Consider the following 16,187-nt stretch of genomic DNA (forward strand, 5'->3'; position numbering starts at 1 on the left):
ATATTGAATAAATTTGTAAATGGTAAGCACTGTTTTGCTTATACTTGAGTCTTAGATCCTTGATTAAAAAGGAAACAAATTCTGAACCAAGTTAAGTACTATCATACAGACAATTCTGAACCTCTAAGTTCTTTGGCACTCGGAGGCTATTCGCTTTTAGCAACACATTCAAATTTAATTAAATAAGCTTAGCTTTTACATGAGATTTTTAATTATATGCATTGCCTAACTACACAGAGGCATATTAAATATACTGCATCAGTTTCTTCTAAGGGCACATGATATAACACCAGCTTTGAAAAAGAAATCATGTTTAGCCACCAAATTTTTTGAGGTACCAAAGTTAATTGAATACAACACAGGCTTAAATTAGTTCATTTTAATTTTAATTACAACTATAATCCCTTCTTCCTCAAAGGTAGAGAAAGCAAGATAATGATTGTAAGATAAACCTGCTGTGCAGAAAAGCGTTTATACTAGGCCTGCAACTGTTATCATTAGAAAAGCCTGTTGGAAAGGTGAGCCCTTAGCTGGCATCTGTGAACTTGGATTTCAGGAGGGTTCCCACCGTTCCCTAACTGGTAAGAGTGGCCAACTGCCTAAACTGGTTGTGTAAAAAATGTGGTTTATGCTGAACAACTGATTTCCTTCTGGGAATCTGGAATTTAGGCACACGCTACGAAGAGGGTGCCCCAGTGACCACCCCCCAATAAAAATTCTGGGCACTGAATCTATCTTTTATTTTTATTTTTTTTTATTGTGGTAAGAACACTGAACATGAGATCTACTCTCCTGACCAAATTTTAAGTGCATAATACAGTCTTTTCAACTATAGCCACAATGCTGTACAGCAGATCTCGGGAGCTTATTCATTTTGTAATTGAAACTATATGCCCACTGAATAGCAATTCCCCATTTCCCCTACCCCCAGCCCCTGGCAACCTCCACTCTACTCTGTTTCTGTAAGTTTGACTCTTAAATACCTCATACACACACTGAGTTTTTAATAGGCTTCCCTGGTAGAAGGCTTCCCTAGTGAACACACTTCACATGTGTTGTCACAACTCATTACTGGAGGAATTAAGTGCATCCTGTCTGACTCTACTGGGAGAAGGAACTCTTGGATGCTTTTGTATCTGGTTTCCTCCAGATTTTACCCCATGTGCCTTTCTCTTTGCTGATTTTGCTTTGCATTCTTCTTCTGTAATAAATCCCAGTCATGAATACAACCATTTACTGAATTCTGGGCTCTCCTAGCAAATTAATCAACATAGGGGTGGACTTGGTGACCTCTGACACACCTGGCAGTGAATCCTGTTCTCTACACAGATGAAGTGGTGTTGACGCCGACAAGGGGAAATTGGATTTCTGAGACAGTATTTTTCAAAGCATGCTCAGATCAAACTGCCATATAAAATTCCCAACTGATTTAGTGTGTCTGATCAACAGGTGTACAGTTTTATTTATATACATGGTTCATCCCAAGGAAAAAAAAAAAACAAACAACCCAAACACATCACATACGTAATTCCTCTTTCCATCGCTTCAAAGTAAGAATTTGTTGTCTTCTTATTTACCTAGTAGTGGTTTCCTCGTAACTTTTAATAACATAGGTGCTTTGAACTGGTCTTTAACAATTCAAACAGCTAAATTCAATATCTTAGATGACAGTTACTGCTGAAATTTTTTCTGACCACAACTTTTCTAACAACTTTTAGGAAAATCCAAAAGATACCTCTAGACATACATGCCTTGAACTTGGCAGAGAATGAGGGAGCATCACATTTTCAGCATAACAAATTGCTCTGTTCTTGTAATCCTAGTAAATGCTCAAGAGACTGTCTATGTTCCACTGGTTTCCTCCTCTCTTCTTAAAATGCAGCTGAGCTGCCCAAAAAAACAAATAACAGATGTGCCCACTATCCTCACTTTCTTTGACAATATTTTATCTGGTGAATTGCTATTAAAGAGTAAAAACTCCATTGTAAACAGTAGAAAAAGAATAAAAACATAAATACTCTGCAAAGTAGGAACTAGAAATATTACATTTGTAATTGGAGGCCTCATTGCATCTGATTCTTCTATACATACTAATGCAGAATAAAACTGCCTTGTGCTGGGAACTGAAACAGTATTCTGGTAAGCAACACCTGAAAATGTCAAAGGCCAAATTACTAGGCTCATGACTATAACTGCATATTTCCTTTAATTCTAATTATAGTACAATCTATTCTTGATTCCAAATTTGCTTTGCATCGACAAACATTGCCTACCATTTCCAGATATGTATGCCTACATGGTAATTTGTCCATTAGTTCTCATTTGTTAAGAAATTTTCTATTAAATTACCTATGACCAATATCAATTTCCAAGTCCAAGTCCCCTTCTTCAGATACTCATTATCATTCATCAATACCTTTTCAAGTCCTCCTTGTAAAATAATTTCACTAAAACATCTCCTCCTTCAGAGATTGCAACATTACCTGAGAAAAAAGAATCACCCTTCTTTCTTTTGGCTCTAGAAACCCCATTTTCCTTCTGCTCAAATCAAGCAATGAGCCACAAAACTCAAAAGATCACAGATAACCATCACCATCTAAAATACAAAATGGGGGAATGTCGCCAAGGTCACTCACCCACTGGAGTCTGCGGAAGTGATAGCAATCAGGGGTAGAATCTTCAGGGGGAGGCTGGTCGGCCTTTGAGTATTCTCCGATTCACTTTTCAAGTCAGCTTGTTCCAACTGTCTGAAGGCGAGAGGGGGAAGCTGGACACTGCGGCAAGAGAGTCTCCGTACAAGATAGGGTTCCATTCCTCGCAAAGGGTCTTCCTCTTCATTAGTGGAATGCAGTGTTTCCTCAGAGGCCTAAAACAAAAGTTCAAGAAAGTTCAGGAATCAACAAAAGTCCCATGATTTATCAGTACATGATGGCTTTACACTTTTGGAGAAAGAAATTGAGGGAAAATTATACGTGAAAAATGCTAACTAGAAAGCAATGATATTAACAGAAAAATATTTGGTGAAAAGACTACAACTAATAACTGAAATCTCGAGTTATTTTAAAAATAGTAAAGTTGTTCACCAGTATATTCAGATATGGCTTGGTTGTTAACAATTAACTGACATTTCCAATAATCTTAGAATTTATGGGTTTTGTGCATGAATTCTATGAAATCAAGGGTAAATCAAAACATTTTTCTACCAAATATGAAATGAATTGTGGAAATTTCATATATATATGTGTGTATATATGTATATGTGTATATATATATATATATCTCTTGACATATTACATACCCATAAATACATGAAGAAAGAGGAAGAAAATGAGTCCTATTATTTTTCTTCATAATTAGAACCATATTTGTAACATATTTTCATATGTCACATGTTACTCAGATATTCTTTACAAAGTTTTATGATAAGACTTTGTGAGGGGAATGAAAAAAAAGACATGAACATCTGAGTACCAAGTAGAAATATATTTAAATCACAGCTGAATTTTGCGAATAGAAAATTTAATATTTTGACTCTAGTTGAAAAAATATACTGCTACATAAGTAATAATTATTTCCAAGTGGTTGGAAAGTCTAGTCTGGCAACGTTTATTATATCCATATACACAGAATGATAGAACCACCAAATGTTATCAGATAACACAATGAGTTTTAGAATCCTTGCATTGCCACTTTACCAGTTGTGTTTATAGAGTGTTGCTTAATCTAAGTTTTCTGTTCTTTACCATAAAAATGGAAATAGATCCATCGTCTCTGCAGCACACATTTGTTGGCCAAACCTTTGCTTTTCTATCTCCGTGTGAGTGGCCTTTCTCCCCTCTGAAGTCCCAAACCACTATCCTCCACACCCTGTTTCTTCTTTAGGAGCCAAAGGTGGTGTTTCAGGGAGGGCTTCGGTGAGTGACTCTGTTCTTTGGGTGAGTGGCCAGGCAGGGTCTCTCCCATGGACCAGTGTGTAGGGGAGCAGAATTGGCCACCCTCAACTGTGTCTCTTTGGCATATTGTTTGAAGTGGTTATCTCCTGAGACATGGAAAGGAAGGGCTCTGGAAACTAAGTAGGAGTTGCCCTTTCCTAAAAAACCTTTCCATTGGTAAGGGTGACTCCCTGTCAGGATGGAGGATGACCCACCCATTCCCCCTCCCCCCAAACACACAAAAATGGAAATAATATTTACCCACAAGAATTAAATGAGATCATGAATGTAATGTGCATAGCTCATTACCTGTTATGTGATAAGCAATCATGGCAATTTCCTTTCCTTCTGAGTTGTACAAGTGAAGAAACTAGCCCAGAGAGGCAAAGTACTTTCTCCAAAATTAGCCTGTTGGCTATAAGTTAAAAGCGCATTGACTTTGCAGAGTCCAGACCTAGTTTAGAACCTTTGTTGTACTTCTTACTATACTACCATCTTTGGGCAAGTAACTTAGGCTCACTGAGATTGGTTCTCCACTTGAACACTGAGGATAATAATAATATTTACTTCTCAGGGTCATTGTCTGGATCAGAGATACAAAGTGTATGAAGTACTAATAGATGGCCCACAGTTTGCACTCAACAAAATGGCAGCTATTATTATTATAATCCAGGCTAATTCCCTTTATCTTTTCATAGCACTATACTGCCTTTGATACTTCATTCATCCATATTTTTTTTCCAAAAACAGAAAATTTGTCTTTTTCTGATTTATAGCTTGAAAAATGTGAAAGGACATCCAATGGTGGCTTCTATTCAGCCTTGGGTTTTATTGTCTAATTTCATAGATAAATAGAAACAAAAAAGAAGGCACCCGGAAGGTAAAGAAGACGTCAAAGCTAAACGCAAAGTTTATTTATTTCAGGTCCTAGATATGAAGATCTAGATTCTGAGAATCTGTGCTTTGAGGAATCTACTTGCTTTGTAAAACAACATTAGTAATAATAGTGGCTTTAAAAAGCAGGGCATCCTGCCACTTGAGACAACATGCATGGATCTTGAGGGCATTATGCTAAGTGAAGTAAGTCAGACAGAGAAAAATAAACCCTGTATGAGCACACTTATACATGGAATCTAAAGAAAAAAACCCAAACTCATCAGATCAGCTTTGTGGTTACCAGAAGTGGGCGTGGGGGAGGGGAAATTGAATGAAAGCGGTCAAAAGGTACAAGCTTCCAGTTATAAAATAAATAAGTACTAGGGATGTAATGTATAGCGTGACGACTACAGCTGACATGGCTGGATGGTATATACGAGAGTTATTAAGAGAGTAAAGCCTGAGAGTTCTCATCACAAGGAAAAAAGTATTTTTTTCTTTTTTTTGTATCTACACAAGATGATGAATGTTAACTAAACCTGTGGTCATTATTTTACAATATTTTTAAGTCAAATCATTATGCTGTATACAGTAAACGTATACACTGCTGTATGTCAATTATATCTCAAAAAAACTAGAAAATATTTTTAATAATAATGACTAATATTTATTGAGTCCTTATCAAGTGCTGGGTTTACTTAGTGAGTGCTGTGCTTTTCATATATCACCTCATTTAATTTTCACTTAAGTCCTCTGGGTTAGGTTCTATTGCTTTTCCCATTTCACACATAAAGAAACAGAGACCTTTATCATCACATGCCCTGGTCACACAGCCACGTGGTTAGTAGGGTAACCAACATTCCTGTTTGCCTGGGCCTTTCTGCTTTTAGGACTGCAAGTCCCATGTTCAGGAGAACCCACCAATCCCAAGCAAACTAGGATGATTGATCACCCTACAAGTCAAAATCCAAACCCAAATCTATTTTAGTTAAACCTGAAACTAATAGCTACTCTGTACTACCTCTAACAAGTATGGTCCCTGGCAAGGTGCATACTTCCAGAAAAGAATTGAACACACAGTAATTGACCGTAATTTAATATGCCTCACATTTTTAAAAGAATGAACAGAATTGAGCCCTATATAAACAGTGGAAATTAGTTGAGAATCCTTGTTGATTAAGTCAGGAGACAGAGATCTAGGCCTGACTCTGCCACTAATTACTTATGTGGTGTTGAGTCATTTTACCCTTCTGGACTTTAGTTTCCTTAGTCATACAATCAAGAGCTTGTACAAAATGAACCTTAAGGCTACTTTCAGCTCTGAAATACTCAGATTTTATAATAGCCAGTGGTAAAATCAGTGCTTAGTGAGATGGCAAATATATATAATAAAGGGAAAACGTGTGCACATGTACCATTCTTAGCTTTTAGTTTGAGAAAGTAAGCCTCTATGTGCTTACAAAGTTCTGTGTGTTCGTTTAAGGACAGAATTGCAAACTACAGCCACACTCTGGGACTGCTAACAGGTCATGATTCGCCTCACGTATTTCTCAAGAGAAGTTAATGAATGACTTAAATGTGTAGACATCCTTCTCTGGGACAAACGTGGAAAAGAAGAAAAAAAGATGAGTCTAGCAGAGCTAAACACTGAATGTTAATATCTTTTTATAAAGATAGCATTGTAACTGAAGGAATGCTTTCTATAACCCAGGTCATGTGATAAAAGACTTAAGGTTTTTGACATTCTCTTTTAGATAAAACCACCTCAAGAGGTAACTTCTGGGAGAACAACCTCTATTAAAAATAAAGTGTAGCATTTTTATCTTGATAATAAAAATGATAAAACTATAGATGTCTATATCCTAACATTCCATTCAAAAACAGCATAACAAGTGGCTTTTAAAAAATTCCAGATCAATGTGTATCAATGATATTTCAAGAAGAAACAAAACTTTACCCGGTAGCAGGTGATAGGTTAAATGGCCTTATTTTGGAAAGAAATGTAAAAATGATCACCAGGACAATATGTATTTCATGTTATTGTAGGAAAATGACATTTTTACAAGGGTCGAGGGAAAAGACAGTATTTATAGCATCTCTAAGCTGTTATTTCTCAAAAAAGTGATGCTCAAACTTCCTGTGTGAGAATCGCAGAAGGTACTTGCTAAAATTCAGACCCCCAGGCCCTATTCCAGATCTGCCTAATCAGAATCTCTATTATTAGGGCCTGGGAGTCTGAGTAAGTCTCCACTATGGTTCTTATGTATGCTTAAATTTGGGAACTAATGGTTTTGACATTTTAGACATGGTCCAATAAGATGGTCTGGCAAAGACTCAATAACAAAAAGATGTTCACTGCAGCTTATTTATGATAAAGAATAACCAGATATAATCTAATTATTGTACTGAGGGATTGGCTTAATAAATTTTGATACATCATATTATGAAATACTATGAGGCTGTTAAAATAATGCAGAAGAATATGTGATTATGTTCATGACATAATGCCGAGTGGGAAAAACAGATTACAATGTGATCTAATTTTTGTAAAACAACACTAAAACAAAAACAAACACCAAAACATATTATATTTATAGAAAAATTTTAGAAAGATATATATCCCAGTTCTCTAAAATGGCTTTCTCTAGGTGATGGTGTTGGTGGTGATTTTCACATTGTTGTTTATTACTAGTTTCTATACTCCCTATAAATTTGTACTATTTTGAGTTTAAAAGTACAATAAAAGTCAGAATAAAAAAATGAAACTACATTGAACTTGCTATTGATGGGACTCAAAAATATCTCACATTCAGCTTCAAGATATGAAATATCCAAAGAAAAAAGACACTAAAATATTTGAATGAGTTTAATGCAAACCTGTTAATTTGTAATAAAACAAAATTCTCTTTGGTAACTAACCAACTTACTTGGAATAGTTGACAGAAAAATAACTTGAAAGTAATTGTTTTCACTGTTAGGACAAGTGCCTCCCTGAAATACATACTAAAGAAAGGAATCCCTCAATGATTAAGAGTTACAACAAATGTGTGAGTGTTAAATATGTTGTTGTTGTTGTTGCTGGAATCATTATTATTGCTGTTTTCTTCAGTCTCCATGAAGGATAGTTAATTAGTTTCTTTGTTCTCTTTTTTTCCCCTCCCAAAATAGATTGCAAGCCACTTAAGGCCTTTAGTGCAGGGACATACATATAACTGGTGATAAATAAATTGCTGTGCTGTTGATAATCTCGGGTTTTTGATATTTGTTTCATATATATGTATAAATATTTTACACATATATATGAAATTTTCTATAGAGAAATTATTTTAAAATATATGTGACTATACATTGGCGTTGTAGCAGAAAATGTTTCTTTCTGAGCACCAGCTAGACCACATTTCCAGATTCCCTTGCAGGTAGATATAGGTACATCAATGGCATTCCCTTATATGCAAAGGATTACAGGCTAAGGAAATGTGCCATTTTCACAGCTGTCCCATAAAAACTGTGAGTACAATCCCTCATTTCTCTCCCCCTCTGGAATTCCTTACTGGATACTGAAGATGGTGAAGACAAAAGATGGGAGATACCATGGTTTCTAAGTCACTGTTCAGAGGAGAGCCACTTGAATGCTTAATTTGGGCCACATGAGCCACAAATAATTTTCCATTGTGGAAAGGCACTAAAATTTGGAGTCTCCTTGTTACAGCTAGTGCTGTATTATATATATAATCATATCTCTACTCTTTGAGTTCAAATTATCTTAATTATAACATCATTCTTTTCTGGGTAATTCCTTAATTAGATATTCATTGAGCATCTACTACCTTGAAAATGTGTGTGGGGTGCTAGAAATACAGATGAATTAGACACCTCCTTTTTCCTTAAGTACTCATTATTCATGTGGGGAGAAAGATAAATATAATAGGTCTTCACCAATGTGTGATGAAGAACTGTAACAGAGGACTTAGGGCTCTTTAGGAGTGCATCAGTAGGATGAACACTTTTGTGAGTGAAAGAGGGTGCTAGCCAGAAGTGACATCAACCAAAGGAGAAAACTAGGACTGTCTCAGGCAAACTAAGTGGTATGACTACCTCGTGAATCAGGCACTTCTTTTTGGGTCCTGTCTACTTCTCCAATCAGTTCTGTTTAGTCTCGTTGATGGATCCCCTGTTAACTGTCTCTTGAATCTAGACACTCTCCAACGAGCTATCCTCAACCATTTCTCTTCTCACCCTACACGCTATTGGTTTGAAACCTCAGGAGCTTCCCAGGTGAAATCTGAACCTGGCCCCTGTACACGAGGGCAAGGAGAGGCCAAAGAAAGAGGCAGGCCACTCCAGATCAGTAGGTGACAGAATTAATAAGGAAGGGAACTTACATACAGGTTTGTCTTGGGCGGCTGCAAGGCAACTAGATCTCGGCACGTGCTGCCAGAATCTGAAAAGGTTATATAGAGGCCTTAACTGGGTTCAGATATGTATACTGTCCAGATGATCTCAACAACACATTGTTCTCTCAAGCCTGCATCTTTGAAAACTGCTCCTACTAGGAGAATGGTAGGCAGAACATTCCATGGACCAGGGAGGGGGTGAGCAGCTTCTGATTACCTGGGTCCAGCTCACAGGTCAACTGGTGGTCAAGTTCTCTCAATGACCTCCTTTAACACACTCATGTTGAAAATATTATCCAAGACAATGAATACAAATAAATTCTGCCTTTTTATTTATGACCCCAAGTCAGCTTTCAGCCTTCCAGTTGTAGTGAAATGATCAATTCCTGTGTCATTCCATTTGTTAGCCTGGACACATCTAGAAGGAGAGGAGCATGCCATAACAACTACTGTACCTCCAGTACTCAGCCAGTTCCTGGGACAATGTATATGTATAGCTGATTCACTTTGTTATAAAGCAGAAACTGACACACCATTGTAAAGCAATTATACTCCAATAAAGATGTTTAAAACAAAAAACACATGCAAAATAAACCTTGCTGAAGGCGTGAATGAAGAAAACAGACAAACTTGACTCCATTTTCTCAACTGTAAGAAATCAGGAAATGGAGAAATAGTATTAGATATTGGTATTACTAGTAATGTTCTGTTTGTAACTACTAATGTAAGTTAGGTAGAGGCTGCAGCCCATACAAGGAATTTCTTTTAAAATTTCAGGATTTGAGCCACTCAGATTGCTTTGGTCTATTTCCATGTTTGAAACTTCTTTCAAATATAGATTCATTATGATAAGCATTTTCACCTAATTTTTTAAAAAACTAATAAAAGATTTCAGGCACTCAGTGCTCCAGAGTACCTGTTCTGTGCAGAGCATTGTAGAAGTTAGCATGTTAAATACTGCATGAATTTTCAGGAAGAAGACAGAGTAAACTGAAGATTAGTTTTTATAACTTCCAATGTTATGATCCTTGCTGCTGTCTAATTAGTTTCCTAATTTACTCTGAAAAAGTAGTTTCCCTGGGCCTGAATTTGTAAACAAGACAATTTTTGAAAATTGAACCAACTCTTTAAGAACTAGGGTAAAATTTAATAGGTTATATTGAAATGAATTGAAGATTATATTCAGAATCTAAAAGAACTATATACAATGATAGACATTATGTGTATGTATATACATATATCGTAGACATTGTACGTGTGTGTGTGTGTGTATATATATATACATAAATTGTGCTATGTCTCAATGAATTGTTCACAATATACTAAAGCAATAATTGAAAATCTGCCTTAAAATTCCTCAGCCTTATGCTAAATATTATCCCCTTATCTCATTACTCATTTTATATATATACATATATATATATCTTTTTATCTTAAAATCCAATGCTAAGCTCACTCAAATAATCTTTTAGGAAACTCACAAGTCAAGGCAATAAATGTAAATACCTAAGTTCTTTTAATTCAGAAAAGAGCATTCTGAGCAGAGGAAGATGGAGGAAGAGTAAGACGCGGAGATCACCTTCCTCCCCACAGATACACCAGAAATACATCTACACGTGGAACAACTCCTACAGAACACCTACTGAACACTGGCAGAAGACCTCAGACCTCCCAAAAGGCAAGAAACTCCCCACGTACCTGGGTAGGGCAAAAGAAAAAAGGAAAAACAGAGACAAAAGGATAGGGACGTGACCTGCACCAGTGGGAGGGAGCCGTGAAGGAGGAAAGGTGTCCAAACATTAGGAAGCCCCTTCGCGGGCGGAGACTGCGGGTGGCGGAGGGGGGAAGCTTCAGAGCTACTGAGGAGAGCACAGCAACAGGGGTGTGGAGGGCAAAGCATGGAGATTCCTGCACAGAGGATCGGTGCCGACCAGCACTCACCAGCCCAAGGGGCTTGTCTGCTCACCCGCCGGGGTGGGCGGGGCTGGAAGCTGAGGCTCGGGCTTCGGAGGTCAGATCCCAGGGAGAGGACTGGGGTTGGTGGTGTGAACACAACATGCAGGGGGCTAGAGCGCCATGGCTAGCCGGGAGGGAGCCCGGGAAAAGTTTGGACCTGCCGAAGAGGCAAGAGATATTTTCTTGCCTCTTCGTCGCCTGGTGCGTGAGGAGAGGGGATAAAGAGCGCTGCTTAAAGGAGCTCCAGAGACGGGCGCGAGCCGCGGCGATCAGTACGGACCCCAGAGACAGGCATGAGACGCTAAGGCTGCTGCTGCCGCCACCAAGAAGCCTGTGTGCGAGCACAGGTCACTATCCACACCTCCCTTCCGGGGAACCTGTGCAGCCCACCACTGCCAGGGTCCCGGGATCCGGGGACAACTTCCCCGGGAGAACGCACGACACGTCTCAGGCTGGTGCAACATTCCGCCAGCCTCTACCGCCGCAGGCTCGCCCCACATCCGCACCCCTCCCTACCCCCGGCCTGAGTGAGCCAGAGCCCCTGAGTCAGCTGCTCCTTTAACCCCGTCCTGTCTGAGCGAAGAACAGACGCCCTCCAGCGACCTACACGCAGAGGCGGGGACAAATCCAAAGCTGAGCCCCGGGAGCTGTGCGACCAAAGAAGAGAAAGGGAAATCTCTCCCAGCAGCCTAAGAATCAGCGTATTAAAGCTCCACAACCAACTTGATGTACCCTGCACCTGTGGAATACATGAATAGACAACGAATCATCCAAAATTGAGGAGGTGTACTTTAAAACAAGACTTATTATTTTTTCCCCTTTTCCTCTTTTTGTGAGTGTGTATGTGTATGCTTCTGTTTGAGATTTTGTCTGTATAGCTTTGCTTTCACCATTTGTCCTAGAGTTCTATCCACCCGGTTTTTTTTTTTCTTAAAAAATTTTTTTTCTTATTATTTTTTATTTTAATAACCTTATTTTATCTTTATTTTATTTTATTTTATTTTATCCTCTTTCTTTCTTTCTTCCTTTCTTTCTACTTTTTCTCCCTTTTATTCTGAGCCATGTGGATGAAAGGCTCTTGGTGCTACAGCCAGGAGTCAGTGCTGTGCCTCTGAGGTGGGAGAGCCAACTTCAGGACACTGGTCCACAAGAGACCTCCCAGCTCCACATAATATCAAACGGCAAAAATCTCCCAGAGATCTCCATCTCAACACCAGCACCCAGCTTCACTCAACGATTAGCAAGCTACAGTGCTGGACACCCTATGCCAAAAAACTAGCAAGACAGGAATACAATCCCACCCACTAGCAGAGAGGCTGCCTAAAATCATAATAAGTCCACAGACACCCCAAAACACACCACCAGATGTGGACCTGCCCACCAGAAAGACAATATCCAGCCTCATCCACCAGAACACAGGCACTAGTCCCCTCCACCAGAAAGCCTACACAACCCACTGAACCAACTTTAGCCATTGGGGACAGACACCAAAAACAATGGGAACTACGAACCTGCAGGATGCAAAAAGGAGACCCCAAACTCAGTAAGATAAGCAAAATGAGAAGACAGAAAAACACACAGCAGATGAAAGAGAAAGATAAAAACCCACCAGACCTAACAAATGAAGAGGAAATAGGCAGTCTACCTGAAAAAGAATTCAGAATAATGACAGTAAAGATGATCCAAACTCTTGGAAATAGAATAGACAAAATGCAAGAAACATTTAACAAGGACCTAGAGGAACTAAAGATGAAAGAAGCAATGATGAACAACACAATAAATGAAATTAAAAATACTCTAGATGGGATCAATAGCAAAATAACTGAGGCAGAAGAACGTATAAGTGACCTGGAAGATAAAAGAATGGAAATAACTACTGCAGAGCAGAATAAAGAAAAAAGAATGAAAAGAACTGAGGACAGTCTCAGAGACCTCTGGGACAATATTAAACGCAACAACATTCGAATTATAAGGGTTCCACAAGAAGAGAAAAAGAAAGGGACTGAGAAAATATTTGAAGAGATTATAGTTGAAAACTTCCCTAATATGGGAAAGGAAATAGTTAATCAAGTCCAGGAAGCACAGAGAGTCCCATACAGGATAAATCCAAGGAGAAACACACCAAGACACATATTAATCAAACTGTCAAAAATTAAATACAAAGAAAACATATTAAAAGCAGCAAGGAAAAACTAACACACAAGGGAATCCCCATAAGGTTAACTGTTGATCTTTCAGCAGAAACTCTGCAAGCCAGAAGGGACTGGCAGGACATATTTAAAGTGATGAAGGAGAAAAACCTACAACCAAGATTACTCTACCCAGCAGGGATCTCATTCAGATTTGATGGAGAAATTGAAACATTTACAGACAAGCAAAAGCTGAGAGAGTTCAGCACCACCAAACCAGCTTTACAAAAAATGCTAAAGGAACTTCTCTAGGCAAGAAACAAAAGACAAGGAAAAGACCTACAATAAAAAACCCAAAACAATTAAGAAAATGGGAATAGGAACATACATATCAATAATTACCTTAAATGTAAATGGATTGAATGCTCCCACCAAAAGACACATACTGGCTGAATGGATACAAAAACAAGACCCATATGTATGCTGTCTACAAGAGACCCACTTCAGACCTAGAGACACGTAGACTGAAAGTAAGGGGATGGAAAAAGATATTCCATGAAAATGGAAACCAAAAGAAAGCTGAAGTAGCAATTCTCATATCAGACAAAACAGACTTTAAAATAAAGACTATTAGAAGAGACAAAGAAGGACACTACATAATGATCAAGGGATCGATCCAAGAAGATATAACAATTGTAAATATTTATGCACCCAACATAGGAGCACCTCAATACAGAACGCAAATAGTAACAGCCATAAAAGGGGAAATCGACAGTAACACATTCATAGTAGGGGACTTTAACACCCCACTTTCACCAATGGACAGATCATCCAAAATGAAAATAAATAAGGAAACACAAGCTTTAAATGATACATTAAACAAGATGGACTTAATTGATATTTATAGGACATTCCATCCAAAAACAACAGAATACACATTTTTCTCAAGAGCTCATGGAACATTCTCCAGGATAGGTCATATCTTGGGTCACAAATCAAGCCTTGGTAAATTTAAGAAAATTGAAATTGTATCAAGTATCTTTTCCGACCACAACGCTATGAGACTAGATATTAATTACAGGAAAAGATCTGTAAAAAATACAAACACATGGAGGCTAAACAATACACTACTTAATAATGAAGTGATCACTGAAGAAATCAAAGAGGAAATCAAAAAATACCTAGAAACAAATGACAATGGAGACACGACAACCCAAAACCTATGGGATGCAGCAAAAGCAGTTCTAAGAGGGAAGTTTATAGCAATACAATCCTACCTTAAGAAACAGGAAACATCTCAAGTAAACAACCTAACCTTGCACCTAAAGCAATTAGAGAAAGAAGAACAAAAAACCCCAAAGTTAGCAGAAGGAAAGAAATCATAAAGATCAGATCAGAAATAAATGAAAAGGAAATGAAGGAAACAATAGCAAAGATCAATAAAACTAAAAGCTGGTTCTTTAAGAAGATAAACAAAATTGATAAACCATTAGCCAGACTCATCAAGAAAAAAAGGGAGAAGACTCAAATCAATAGAATTAGAAATGAAAAAGGAGAAGTAACAACTGACACTGCAGAAATACAAAAGATCATGAGCAATTACTACAAGCAACACTATGCCAATAAAATGGACAACCTGGAAGAAATGGACAAATTCTTAGAAATGCACAACCTGCGAAGACTGAATCAGGAAGAAATAGAAAATATGAACAGACCAATCACAAGCACTTAAATTGAAACTGTGATTAAAAATCTCCGAACAAACAAAAGCCCAAGACCAGATGGCTTCACAGGTGAAATCTATGAAACATTTAGAGAAGAGCTAACACCTATCCTTCTCAAACTCTTCAAAATATAGCAGAGGGAGGAACACTCCCAAACTCATTCTACGAGGCCACCATCACCCTGATACCAAAACCAGACAAAGACATCACAAAAAAAGAAAACTACAGGCCAGTATCACTGATGAACATAGATGCAAAAATCCTCAACAAAATACTAGCAAACAGAATCCAACAGCACATTAAAAGGATCATACACCATGATCAAGTGGGGTTTATTCCAGGAGTGCAAGGATTCTTCAATATACGCAAGTCAATCAACGTGATACACCATATTAACAAACTGAAGGAGAAAAACCATATGATCATCTCAATAGATGCAGAGAAAGCTTTTGACAAAATTCAACACCCATTTATGATAAAAACCCTACAGAAAGTAGGCATAGAGGGAACTTTCCTCAACATAATAAAGGCCATATATGCCAAACCCAGCCAACATCATCCTCAATGGTGAAAAACTGAAACCATTTCCACTAAGATCAGGAACAAGACAAGGTTGCCCATTCTCACCACTATGATTCAACATAGTTTTGAAAGTTTTAGCCACAGCAATCAGAGAAGAAAAGGAAATAAAAGGAATCCAGATCGGAAAAGAAGAAGTAAAGCTGTCACTGTGTGTAGATGACATGGTACTATACATAGAGAATCCTAAAGATGCTACCAGAAAACTACTAGAGCTAATCAATGAATTTGGTAAAGTAGCAGGATACAAAATTAATGCACAGAAATCTCTGGCATTCCTATACACTAATGATGAAAAATCTGAAAGTGAAATTAAGAAAACACTCCCATTTACCACTGCAACAAAAAGAATAAAATATCTAGGAATAAACCTACCTAAGGAGACAAAGGGCTTGTATGCAGAAAATTATAAGACACTGATGAAAGAAATTAAAGATGATACAAATAGATGGAGAGATATACCATGTTCTTGGATTGGAAGAATCAACATTGTGAAAATGACTATACTACCCAAAGCAATCTACAGATTCAATGCAATCCCTATCAAACTACCACTGGCATTTTTCACAGAACTAGAACAAAAAATTTCACAATTTG

The 16,187-nt window shown here is 37.8% G+C and overlaps 1 protein-coding gene across 6 annotated transcripts in view; it reads right to left on the bottom strand.

The window, feature by feature from the left end:
• The window catches only part of PDE4D (phosphodiesterase 4D), a 1,204,091-nt gene that overhangs the window by 954,228 nt on the left and 233,676 nt on the right, over positions 1-16,187 (bottom strand). For 5 of the 6 annotated variants that reach the window (XM_089908363.1, XM_089908362.1, XM_089908361.1 and 2 more), the window contains one exon: positions 2,637-2,866. In XM_089908363.1, coding sequence (XP_089764489.1) covers positions 2,637-2,812 — 176 coding nt within the window. In that variant the 5' untranslated portion in view covers positions 2,813-2,866. Of the gene's footprint in view, positions 1-2,636; positions 2,867-9,190; positions 9,250-16,187 lie in introns of all 6 variants that reach the window. The other variant, XM_089908364.1, reaches the window with a different exon arrangement.

This window comes from Delphinapterus leucas, chromosome 3, assembly GCF_059928025.1.
Source record: "Delphinapterus leucas isolate spDelLeu-1000000601 "Yukka" chromosome 3, BTC_Dleu_Yukka2, whole genome shotgun sequence".
In the NCBI taxonomy this organism is placed as follows: Eukaryota; Metazoa; Chordata; class Mammalia; order Artiodactyla; family Monodontidae; genus Delphinapterus; species Delphinapterus leucas.